Here is a 13,834-nt window from a genome sequence, read left to right as displayed (position 1 = left end):
GAGTTCGGGCAATCCTAAGATTGGGCTTCAATTAAAACTTGGACAATTGAAACCTGTATTATTGAGATCAGACCTCGATTAAAAAAAATTGAAATTCATGAGTACATGAAATTGACTAACATTAAAACTTCATCACAGCTTATAGAATCAACCAATTGCATGTTAATTAAACTTCAATTATTGTTTTTGCTAAATGAAGGATTTATTGACTAGCCAAAATATGGTGTTTACACTATTAATTAAAAAAATAAAATAAATACTTAATATTATAAATTATTAAACTTACAAGATAGTTTAAAATTAAAAAAATTTGTCAAATTTATCTTCTTAATTTTTTTCAGAATAATCATGAAAAATAAATTTAATTAAAATTATAAATAAAATAAAATAAATGGTTTTAATTTATAAAAGAAAAAGCTTTTTTTTTTTTTTTAATTTGAGTACAGCAAAATTTTAACAATGGATTGATTCCAACAGTAGCAATGAGATTATGAAAAAAATCATTAAAATTTCAAATTGATGAAAAAAATATTTGAGAAATGTGCTTAGACTTCTATTTAATAATCTTATCCAATAATCAGAATTTCAAAAGATAAAAATTAATAATTGTGATAAAATAAAATTGATAGAGAAAAAGAAGTAATGTTTTGGATTTGCTTTAGCAAAAGGATTTATGTTTGATTGTTGATATTATTGTGGGCCGTAAAATGTTTAATTTTTTTGTTTTATAAAATTATTAATAAACCTTTAAAAAATTTTAAAATTTAGGCTCAATACTCAATCGAAATTTGATAAATGGTAGTAAAAAATTAATAATTTGAGAAGCTATTACTATATTTATACTACTATAAACTCTTTAGAAAATTTTAAAATACTTATTAAAATTTTATTGGGGCTCAATGTCACATAAATTTTATATGACAATTGTAAAAAATATTTTTTTTATGAAATTATTACTACCCCTCTAAAAATTTTTGAAAATTCAGGAGGGTTGATTGGCCGCACTTGACCCAAGCGTAGCTCTATTCTGTCGTCACAATCCATGCTGTTCAAGGGGAAAAGAAACAAGAGATATTATATGCTATGCATGCTATTTCATGTAAAATAATTTATATGAAATAATAAATTGGAGGATAAATACATATTCATAAATGGGCTTTATAAAATAATAATTAGCTAATAATGAACCCATAAAAAATTAACTAGCAAATTTTTTAATTAATTATTGGTTTATTATTTCATGTTAAATGTTAATGAATAATTACTTGTGAATTAGACAGATAATATGTAATATGTTATTTTAGTAGGCTAAGTAATTTCAACGTTCTCACCATAATATATTTGAAAAATTTCTATCTAGATATGTATTAGACTTCCAGATATAAAATAAGCAAAACATGTACATCATCTCAAGTGCATTGGCAAGTTTCATGGATTTGTGAATTCATTCAACTATCTGTTCATATATTTCTTATATGGGAAAACATTCCATATAGCTTTCTATGCAAACACATAATTAAGAAAAGGAAAAGGAAAATTAAATAATTTGGGAGACAAATAAAAATTTATCATCTGTTACAATTTCTCTAAATCAAATGTTTAAGTCTGGGATCTGTAATGTTTATCTTCCAATGCTCATCACTGAACCCACTCCTTCTAGCCAACCTTCTCTCCCAATCCAACTCTAACTTTCTCTGTTTTGTTAACCCACAAAGCTTTTGCAAATTCTCATCCATCCCGTCATGAAATTTCCACCATCTTTTATGTGCAACATCACTTGCATAAACTCTTTGATATCCAATATTCCAGTTACAATCATAATCTCTGAAACAATTCCAAGGTTTGAACCCCAGATAATGAATTGAATAAACTTTTGGTGGGTCTGCTCCAAATAGCTCGTTCTTGACACTTGCCTCAAGCGTAGTATTAGCCCAAAAGTTCTTCAGAAAGTTGACTCTTTTTGGTAACCTGTGCCACCAGACAAAGACCTCGTTAAGGAACCCTTGATCGCCACCATTGTAGGAGATAATGTCGTTACGATGGTTCATTAAAATTTTGAAGGTGCAATTTGAAGGTTCAATGACCATAATCCCAGAATTAAAGAACCAAATATCATTTCCTGTGGCAGTCATTTCAGGGAAGTGGAAGAGGATATCAAGATTACGTAAAACGAGGATGTCTGAATCTATGAAAATGATCTTGTCGTAATCCGTGAGCTGCCATAGCCTGAACTTGCTGTAGTTGTACTCGTTGTATGAGTGCTTCTCGGCTCGAGGGTTCCGGATTCTTTTGATGAGTCGGATCTTCCAGCCGGCGGCGGCGAGGGCTTCACGTTTGGGTTGGGAAATGGATTTGTCGAGGAGAAGGATAAGGTCGCGCTTTGTGCCTGTTTGGCGGAGGCTTTGGGCGAGGGCTATGGCTCCACAAACGTAGGATTCCGAGGAATGGAGAACCGTGGCATAGGCTTCTCGTCTCGTTCTTCTTGCAGTGCTCTGTATCTTTGACAGATCGTAGACTTCATCGATACCTGCAAATCAATTTCTTAGTGCCAGTAAGAAATATTAAACTTGTAGATTCCAACAAATGCGCCTGTAGCTCAGTGGATAGAGCGTCTGTTTCCTAAGCAGAAAGTCGTAGGTTCGACCCCTACCTGGCGCGTTTCTTAGTTTTTGACGCTGAGACAAGAAAGTATCACCTGGTAAAGGGTTCTTTCGGAGCCATACCTTCTGCCCAGAGAGGCAAAGCCAGCTTGCAAGACCCAATTGGCAATGAAACCTTCTGTTCCAGCCTCCACATCTCTGGCTCGTAGAGCCACCAATCACCTTCCTGTCTCACCAAGTCATTGCATCGAAACAGCTCCAGCATTGGCCTGCACCTGCTCCAAAATAAAACTTTAGTCTTCCAACTCCAATCCCCCCTCCCTTTCTTGACTGCCAAGTTTGCTGCTATAAGATGAACTTGAAGCCTAAACACTTCTCTATTCCACAATTCCTGAGGGTACTTGCATGGCAATTTGGCCACTATTATGTCCATATTATCGTATGCTTTAAAATCTGGCATTGGTATCTCTGGGCATGACATGCCTTCATTTTCTTCCTCTTCATCAATCCATTCAGGAAATAAATCTTTCCATTTAAAATATTCAGAGACTCTTTCAAAATGGATAGGTATAGTCTCCCCATGTTTTTTCCAGTCGCTAACATCATCATCTTCGTCCATATTGACCATTCCAATCTTCATTCCTTTACCCATATTTTTCATGAAGCTTGGCACTTCAATCTTAGTCATGTTTCCTCTTGGCTTTGGTGTATTGATTGCAGTCTCTTCCAAGACTGCCTTCATCTTAACACGGGTTTCCATCTACAAAATTCAAGTTTAGGCAAATGGGTAATAAAAAAACAAATTGAATTAATCAATTAATGTTCGAATTATTGTTAAAAAAAATGTGATATTAGGCTTACCTTGTGATGGCAATCGTGCAACGAGCACCTAACAAGGGAAGCTTCATTCTCAAAATAGACTGAAGAAGAAGGCCGGAGAAGAAGGGCAGCATAGATAACAAGAAAGAAAGCAAGAAAAACCAAGTTGATTCTAATAACCAAAGCCTTTGAAGGAGTGGCCTTCGCCATTATTAAGCCTAATGTGCTATGCCTCAGAGGGACTTTGCTTAGCATATGTATATCTTAACACCTTCCCCGGTTTTAAAATTATTTATAGTAATTAATCATGATGATTAACATATTTTATAAGGGATTTGGGGTGCAGTGGTTAGAGGATTAAGAGAGCAAAATTAGAGTAAAACTCAATGGACGTGTCACCATTTAGAGAGCTCCATGTGGCAATTGTTGGTGCCATATAATTCCAGATTACCTCGTTGAAATTCCTAGTATGCCCCTCTTTAAGTCCTTAATTTGGGTTAAATATTAGATTGGACCTCTAATGTAACCAAATTCGGTTGATCTGAAAAACAAAAACATCTCCGGTTCATAAGTTTTGACTTCTCAACTTGAACCCTAAAAAGGTTGCTGTCTTATTTAACTAAAGGTAAATATTTGATTAAATGAATTAAATTAAATTAAATTTTTAACTATTTAAATCGTTACTTTCTTTAAAAATATTAATAAAATCGAATCAAAATTAGAAAAAATCAAATTAACTGAAAAAATATATTTGTTTATATTATTAATAAGTTAATAAATATTAATAAAAATATATTTTATAATTCTTTTTTATTTATAAAAATAATAAATTTAATTTAATAATAATAAAATAATAATTACAAGTTATAAAATAATAATTACAAGTTAAACATTATTATAAAATCATAGAAATAATAATTATAAATAAAATTATAATTAATATATTAATTAATAAAAATTTAATTATTTCGATTATCCAATTAAAAGTAACTAAACCGATAATTGAAAATAGAATATTTTTAAAATTATTAACTGAAACCGAAATCGAATGAATTGAAAATAGAATATTTTTAAAATTATTAACTGAATCTGAAATCGAATGAATTGAACTTACTCTTATCAAAATTATCAAATTTCATCGGTTTGATTCAATCATTCGATTATAACTAAATAATGCACCTTTAGTCTCATCAACATTTTAATTTTTAAGTAACATTTAAATTTCCATTTTTTTTTATCTCATTTTATTCAATTCATTATCTGTTAGATCGCATTACTAACTTAAATATAAAAAATGTTACAAAGGTGAACCAATTCGATATTTTCCCTTATCTTGCGATTCCTTAACCCGCAGAGATCTCCAACAACATCATCAACTACTAAAAAGGCACATTTGGGACGTGCTAGAAAATGGGAGTGCCGAATTTTGGTGGAGAATGCTAAATCGCTAAAAGGTTAGGGATGTAATTACAGAAATTGATGAGACAAGCACCAACAGCCAATTGGTTGCCCTGTCAAACTTCCTACATGCAATGAAATGTCGGTTTTGTACGTTAAAAATTTCATTTTTATATTTTATTATTTATCATAATGTCCCCTTCTGAAGTCCCAGATCTCCATTCATGATACTGAAAAGGGCTTTAGGTAAGATACAGATTAGCATTTCATAACTCTGAAAAAGATTTCGGACCATGTTTTACTTACTCCAGGATATGGTAAACTATCACAATTTCGAGCTATGTCAACCTGATTTGGTAATTAGACCGATGAATTTTAACTACTGCGTTATTCTTCCACGCTTCTCGCACTGATTCGTGTACCAAAGCTAACCACTTTGTCTTGTCTTTACTCTCCTTCACTTGTAATCTTCATTTGATAAGCCATGTTATTATGGCAACTAGGATTGATTTATCATTTATTGAAGGTGGGGTCGCAAATTTCATTGAATTGGGTAATGGATTGTTGTCTTTTCCAGGATGACCGGCTACCCTAACCAAACAGAAAGTTTATAAAATATTTTTCAATTACATTAATTCACTCACGACACAATTAATTCATGTTTTAAAACATGAATACTGATCAGAAGTGATCCAAATAAAGATATATGATAATCCTTTATGTACTTCATTTTAGCAATGTTGCCCATGCAAGGTTGACTAGCTAGATCGAATGATGCACTCCATTTATGCAAAATGTACAACATTGTATGGCATTATCAGACATTAACAATCAGGCAAAGTGCAAGTATGGAAAAGGGAGAAACATTTGGAAAAAATTGCCATTTCATTGAGGGACTAACCCATAAGAGTCTATTAATAATTTTGGAGTATCAACATCTGATACTATACAGACAGTTAAGCAAGTTTGCATACTTCAAGCATCCAGTGTTAGTTTACTGAATTGCATGTTAGCCCATTCTCTTATTTCATTCCTTTTCAAACTGACAACGCAATTCGCATCCCTTCTTTATATCTCAAGGCTACTCCAAACCACATCTATGAAAGGAATTTTCTAACTGTGTGAGACCTTATTGTATGCTACAGAGACAGAAACAGGAAGGAGAAAAGCTAAGTTATGATGGCCAACCTGCTTCATTACGGGTCTGGGAACAAGTCACATTTGCTGATTTAATCCTTTTTCATATGGTCTGATGGAGTAACAAGTCAACTGCATCACACATTAACCACCTCTTGAATGTGTTGAGAGTGGCTTTTACCAGGTGGAATGAAAATCAGATCTTCCCAGCCTGAGATCTTCTCACTCATCTACATCAGACCAAAGAACACAATTTCAATTCCCAATTTTCTTTAACAAAATGTACAATTATTCTGATAATCAGATCTGTTACCTCCATTTTTCTCAAAACATCCTCTAAACTTCCCACCTGTTTAAACAAATTGAATCAACAGCCGTATCTGCAAACTCAAATATTATTTATTGATGACAATTTTAGGGTAGAAAGAATGGAATATCAACTCAATCTTTACCATTATGCTAGGTGTTTTCTGCAGTTTCATCAAATCATTCTCATTACAAAATGCAAGAAGTGAACATGCAAGTAGCTAGAGCCAATTTTCTATTAGATACCCAAACAGAGAAAATACACTTTCGTTCTCAGGGGAAAGTCCATTCCATATTTTTATTAAGGGCCAATTCAATGATTGGCCCACAAATTTCAGCATACAATTCTTTCCCCCTTCAAAGAACAGCCTGTCTTTTCATCCTACCATGCTTTTAATTCATCAGCACCAGAATTGCAATTTATTTCTACATAATTTCCCCATTATATTCTGAAAACATTATAGCATGTTGAAAATTCCATCACTTTCTAAATATAGCTCAGATGAACAGAGCGTCTCGTGTATGATAAATGAAAACATAATGCATCTCAGATTGGCTGTTTGTGAGCGTCCATGGATGTGTGTGGGTATGTATTTACTAGGTCTTGATAAATCAAACTTTTCTAAATGAGAAAGCAGAAGAAAAGAAAGTGATTCCACATTTGATACCATAATATGTTGAGTAAGACCTGGACCTCTTCATGCCCTTGAAACCTTTGACAGTTCCTTTTCTATATCTTCCTGTATATCAAAAAGAAGTTAGCCAGTAAAAAATGCAGTCACAATTAAATCTTAAAAATGATGTGCACCAAGAAAATTCAATAGCATTCATAGGGAGCTCAGCGAGTCAAACACACCTTTTGGAAATACATTGGGCAGTAACGCTTGTTTTTCTTCTTCACAACCAGGTCGTCTGACTGCAGGCAGACAGTTCATGATACAACATAATCTGGCACAACATTATACATCCACACCCACAAAAGAGAAAATAAACACAAATAGCACAAGGAAACCTAGATGGCCCCTGTACCTGAGTCATATGGTGGTATTGGAAAAAATTATTGGGAATATCTGTAGCTAATTAAACCAGAATACGGATGTCCCTGCACAAATGTGCATGCATATGTATGTTTTAACCATCTGTATGATCAGTGATGCATTACAGAACTGAAGGCATTTGATCCTAGAATCAACTTTAGACATGCTTCCACTTAAAGAGACGGACTATATATGCAACAGGTTTCATAGCATACCTGAAAAACAGGAACTCCATCAAAAACACTCTTGACATCAGCAGCTTTCAGCTGATAAACACAAAACACTATTATTATTCGAATATAGTTCAGCTGGCAAAATAATGTCAATATGAATATTTCATGTTTAACCCAATATATACAAGTTGCTATCATAACATCATTATACAAATCCTAGCAGAACTGCAGAGGTACCTTCTGGTTGAAGTTTCTCCCTCACACAACCCAAATGATAAGTAAACCCCATGAGTATTATCTTGTTTTCCTCTTCTCTACTTTCCACACATACTGAAGGAAGGCATACAATTGATACTAATATGGGGCTTCTTTAGACAGAGTTGCTCTCCAAGGGTCTATCAGAACTTATAAAAGAGGCCAAAGGATGATAATCTCAAGAAGATCAATAGTATAATTGCATTAACAAGTAACTTCAATGATATACGAAAAAACCAGCAAGAAACTAATATGAAAGTTTGCGCAAGTACACTAGTCAGTTTGTAAAAACAAGGACACGATCTGATACAATTTAAATACTTCTAAACCAAAATGGGCGATGACTTGCGGTAGCATTACATTGCTATAGGCCATGGATGATAATGCCACAAAGTTCCTTTACTATCATATTTATTGGTCTATCTAAAAGACCAAATTTGAGAAACTAATCAACTAATCTATCTAAAAGGCAATATTTGAGAAACTAACTCACGAGAACTGACCTCTAATGCATTCTTTATTTGTACTGGATCAGGCAAAAACCAAAATGCAATTCCCTCGAACTTCAACACGTACACCTATAACATTCAAGACGGAAAATAAAAAGCATAGTTAAAATACATAAGGAAAGCATATAATATACAACTATTTGCAAGGGAATGAATAATTGCATGAATTTGGATAGCACAATATGACAATAACTACAGCTATTTATGACAACATTAACAATAGGATACACTGCACAGTATGTAAATTCATTCATTCATTGAACCACCAAATCCACTCATCAACAGTCAATGTCAATCAAGGTCTGATGAAATCTGCACAGCCTGGAAGCAGTATTCCTATAACTTTTTTATAGCAACAACTAATCAAAGGACTACTTTCAGTGATACGATAACTTATCAAATATTCACGATCACTCTCCGTGCAAAGGAACAAGTATGAAACTTATCAACAGCCGTCAATTTACTCTTTCATGGTATTATATTCCCCAATTCATCACATTTAGCACTCTAGTAAGCAAGCCTTGAACTATATCAGCATTTAAGCTTAAAATTACAACGCATTCGTCTATTATCTACACGCACTCCCAAAAAAACCAATGGAAGGGAAAAAAAAATTAGATTAAGCTAGAAATAGTTACCTGATCAAGAGTGATAGGCACAACCTTAGCCTCACTTGGCAATTATCTTCTCCGCAGCCGAACCTTAACAAATAAAAAGAAAATGACAACGCAGAAGAAGATAGGAAAAAAAAACATAATAAACTCATATATAGAAGTATGCGTATATTATACAGGTACCAATCTGAGCGAGAAAGGCTTCTGCGTCTTCTTGGCGAAAGCAGAGCAAGCCAACTGACTTAGCTCCATCAGGATCGGAGATGTGCACGAACTCATTGTTGGTATTGCTCACCGTAAACACGGCCGTGCCGGCAAGGGTTTTCGCCACGTGATCTGAACTCAAAGTGCTGGCAGCCGCAGTGTGTTTTGGCAGAGAGACAGAGGCGAAAAGCGGCGCTGTAGGGAATCTCCTGGTAGTTGGCCCCAGCAGAAGGTTGGCGGTCAGGGCTCGAGTGGTGTCGCCGAGCCGAGTGGCAAGCTCGGCCCCCAGTCGGTGGCATTGCTGGTGGCTGAATGTGGAGAGAGATAAAAGAGGGTTTGAGGGTTCCATTGTCGACAATAAGGAAATGGGAACCGGACAGGACGAAGAAATCGAGTTACGCCCCAGCATTGCAAATCTTATGGATTAATGCTATGTTTGATCGGAGGAAAATATGGAGGAAGGAAAATTGCAAAGAAAAAAAAAAAAAAAAAGAAATATATATATATATATATATATATATATATATATTTGGAGATGGGGTAAAATTGAGAGAAATAATGATAGAAAATAATAAAAGGATGTTATTATTTATTTATTTTTATTTTGGGAGAAAAATAATAGAAAATAAATAAAATTATTTTTTTTATTTTTATAATTAATTATTTTAATTTTAAATAAAAAAATAAAATAAATATCTTATTATTTAAAAAATTATTTTTTTATTTTAATATTTAAATAAAAAAATAACTTTTACATTATTTTTATTTTTCTCCCTTTTTTTTCTTTATTTATTTTCTTTCCTCCTGTTAAACTTTCCGAACGTAGCCTAAAAGGCCAACTCTACCATTGAATTTGGTGTACGGTGTAATTAGACAAAAAATAATTTTTATGATTAAATTTGATATTTAATTTAATAAATTAATTTATTTTAATATAAAATTTAAGTGTGAAAATACAAGCGCTGAAAAATGAAATAAAAAATGGTTAATTAAAAAAATATAAAAAATATTTTTGTATTGCAAAACAGAGGTACTCTTTGCTAGGAGTGTGTAAATGGTCGGTTTGATTTTGAACCGAATCGAACTTATAAAATCAAAAATTAAATATAAAAAATTTTAAAAATAAAACCGAATCGATTAATAAGAGAAAATCGAATCGAACCGATAAATATCGGTTCGGTTCGGTTTTAAATAGATCAAACCGAAATTTATAAAATTTCATATTTTTAACATTAAATCTAAATAATAAAAACATAAAAACAAAAAAAAATAGAAATCAAAACTCAAAAATCTTAAGGTTCGGTTCGGTTTTCTTTGATTTTAGTTCGGTTCGATTCAATTTGATTCGATTTTTTTATTTCCTATATATATTAATAATTCGGTTCGGTTCGATTTTTTTGATTTTTTATGAAAATAACTGAACCGAACCGATTAACCGAAATTATCAAAATTATAAACCGAACCGAACCGATTAAATTTTAAAACCTAACCGATTAAACCGAATTAATCGGTTCGGTTCGATTTTTCGGTTTAAACCGAAAACTGCTCTCCCCTGCCCTTTGCTAGACTTTGATTTCGTCACCTCAACGCTACTTGCTCTCTAGAATATTTTCTTGAAGCCTGCATAGCTCTTACCCTTTCCTTGATATCACCAGCCACATCCAAACTCCAATTCTTCCCAGCCAAAACCTTATGGGTATATCCTCTCCGCCGGAGATACTCTACACTAAAGATCAATTGAAAGCAATTTTTATTCAGGCTGACCTTAACAAAGACGGTCGTCTCGATAGGGGGGAGCTTGCAGGAGCCTTCAATCGTTTACATTCTCGAGGTCCAAAATTTAGAGCTATGGCAGCATGTTACCACGCTGATAGAAACGGAGATGGGTACATCGATATTCATGGTGACGAAATGGTGTATATAGTAAAATATACTTTTGAACTAGGTTATATAGTCAAGTAGAACAGTTGTTTGAAAATTATGAAAGGGTTCCTAGCTTGCCGAAACAAAATGTGTGTTTTCTTTTCAGTGGTGTAATTCAAGCTACAGTTGTATTATTGAGAAGTTGAAGTTGCAGACTTGTAGGAATTGCTTGTTCAATCAAAATATTATTACTAAAGTACAATTCACGTATCTTTCTGTGTCAACTATCAATTCCATCTCTACCTAATGGCAAATGCCTCTTATGGAATTGGGCTCCTAACAAGTTCCCTTTCCATGATTGTGGGGATATATATATATATATCTATATATATATATATCTATATATATATTTATAGCCTCTTATGGAATTGGGCTCCTAACAAGTTCCCTTTCCATGGTTGTGGGGATATATATATATATATATATATATATATATATCTTAAAATATTTTTCAATAAAAGTAAAAATTAAATATAAGCATTTCTATTTTAATAGTTTTCTAAATAGAAATAGACTAAACTGCCTTCAAATTCTGGCGAACTCTATACTTATGGAGCATCCTTAATTAGACGATCAAGCTGGCCTGTGAATGAAGTCACCTTGTAATCCTTACTTCCAGGGATCACAACGAATTGAATTGAATTTTTCTAGGCATCCGATCGAACTGAATGAGTTTAGATAATATATAATTAAATTTGAGATATATTTAGATTAAAAAATAACACTCATAACAGATTAAAATTAAATTTGAGTTTAATATATTGTGTACCCATCTGAATTTATTTATATAAATATTTAATTAAATATAAAATATATATTTTTATAATAATATTTATATATTTATATTTTTATTAAATAAAATAAAATTTAAATAATTTATAAAATTATTAAAATATAAATTATTAATAAAAAAATAAATTTTTATGTATATATTAATTAAAATATATAAAATTAAATCAATTTAAATATTTTTTGAATAATAATAATAAAATTTAATATAAATTAATATAATGGATAAAAAATTTTAATCAAACTTAATTTATATTTTAAAAATATTAATCAAATTTATATTTAAATAAGTAATTTTAGCGGACACTCAATCTGTTATCATCATCATTTACTTTTGTCTGTTCCCATACTTAAACGACAATCTTTTTTCTTGCCAAAAAGTTTTGTAATAATTGTGGAATCATTCTTTTTATTTTAGGTGTTCCTAAAAAAGTTTTTTTTTATATAAATTAAAAAATATAATTAATATAATTAATAAAATTAAAACAATAAATTTTATTTAGATTTTTTGAATATATCCTTTAAGAGTTGCATTACTAAATTATTCTTCAAATTAATGGATTTTACATTTTCACCACATATTAAATAAGTATAATAATAAATTATTAAATAATTTATTATTTTAAAAAGGAAAATAATTTATACTTCAAAACAAATAAAAAAAATTCTATTTTTATAAGACAGAAAGAGTACAATTTTTAAAATTAATTTAAAATATTTTTTAAGGCTTTGTAAAAAAAAAAATTCTTAAATTTTATCACGAATTTTCAAAATAGCTCAAATATTTTATTTTTTAAATTGCTAAAATAAACTTTTAAAATTTGAATCAATTATAGCATGCGGTCAATTTTAGATCAATTGATTGGCAGAATTTGCTTACATAAACGTAGAAAATTAGAAAAAAGAAAAATTAATGATGTGGAACTATAAATATATGAAAGGGGAATGGGTTTTATTCATTATTGAGCGGCCAAATATTTCTTGAGTATTAATTTTTTCGAGAAAGAAATTCAATATTGCTATAGTTTTTAGCAAAATTTATATTACCTCTTTCTACTTTTATTTGTTATTTAAAATTTTTTCATGGTTATTAAAAAAAATAATTTAATTATCTTAATCATAATAAAATTTTTTACAATTTAATTAAATTACCTTTTATCTCACGTAATTAAAAAAGAGAAAGACGTGATAAGGTGAGTTATAAAAAATTATAAAAATAATTATTATATTTAATAAAAATAAAAATAAAATTAAAAAAAATAATTAATGCACTTTTATTTTCTCAAAGTGATAAATAATTTTAAATAAAATAATTTTTAAAAAGTGACAGATAAAAATAAATAAAAAAAATATTATAAAAAATAATAATATGTGATCGTGATTATTGAGATGTATAATCTAGATATATAATAATTTTAATTATAAAATTATTGTTTAATGAAATTTAGGATTTTGATGATATATTTAGTGAAAGAATGACACTGTTTTGTCTTAATCAAGTGCTTATTTATTTTTAATTTCCTTGTCATTAATATTAATATTATTTTGTCTTCCAAATCTGGTGAGTCAGCAAATTTTAACCTCAACTCATGTGCGTAGTTCCACAAGGCGCGTACTCTTCTTGCTCACTCAATATTGATTTATTAGCTCTCTTACACATAGTATAACTCACATTTAACTTTCAATTCATTATAAAATTTCTCTTGCAATTTTTCACCTTTTTATTGGGTTTCTCACTTATTACTCTCTTAAAATAATTTGCTAGGAACTTAATGGTAACTTTCTTTTTACTAAAATGTACTCTATAAACCTATGTTGACATTCATAACTTTTTACAATAAAAATATTTACTTTTTTTTAATATATTAATGTTGTTCTTAGATTTTTCTTGGGAGTATAGACTTGACTTGAGAGTATTATATATAGGCATCAGTTAGACTTGATTGTTATTAGAATTCTAATTATTTAAGATTCTTATTTTAGAAAAAATCTAATTAGACTAAGATTCGTAATTCCTAATAAAATAGGATGTTTATTTTTAGTGGGTAATGTTTGTATTAGATTGGGATG

General features: G+C 30.7%; 1 protein-coding gene, 1 non-coding gene and 1 pseudogene across 2 annotated transcripts; 1 reads left to right on the top strand and 2 right to left on the bottom strand.

The window, feature by feature from the left end:
• Positions 1-1,515: 1,515 nt before the first annotated feature.
• Positions 1,516-3,695, bottom strand: LOC110667569 (UDP-glucuronate:xylan alpha-glucuronosyltransferase 2-like). The gene is made up of 3 exons (XM_021828455.2): positions 3,462-3,695; positions 2,724-3,360; positions 1,516-2,527 (listed from the first exon to the last, which is right to left on the bottom strand). Exons 1-3 carry the CDS (start codon positions 3,672-3,674, stop codon positions 1,587-1,589), a joined length of 1,791 nt encoding a protein of 596 aa, XP_021684147.2. The 5' UTR covers positions 3,675-3,695; the 3' UTR covers positions 1,516-1,586.
• Positions 2,586-2,658, top strand: TRNAR-CCU (transfer RNA arginine (anticodon CCU)). Its single transcript has one exon. It is a non-coding gene; the product is annotated as a tRNA-Arg (tRNA).
• A 1,988-nt stretch (positions 3,696-5,683) lies between the features above and the next one.
• Positions 5,684-9,521, bottom strand: LOC110667563 (protein TIC 22, chloroplastic-like; annotated as a pseudogene).
• Between the last annotated feature and the right edge of the window lie 4,313 nt (positions 9,522-13,834).

The sequence above is a fragment of the Hevea brasiliensis genome, chromosome 2 (genome assembly GCF_030052815.1).
Source record: "Hevea brasiliensis isolate MT/VB/25A 57/8 chromosome 2, ASM3005281v1, whole genome shotgun sequence".
Taxonomy (NCBI): Eukaryota; Viridiplantae; Streptophyta; class Magnoliopsida; order Malpighiales; family Euphorbiaceae; genus Hevea; species Hevea brasiliensis.
The sequence above is the reverse complement of the archived record's forward strand: the minus strand, read 5'-3'. Positions and strand labels throughout refer to the sequence as shown.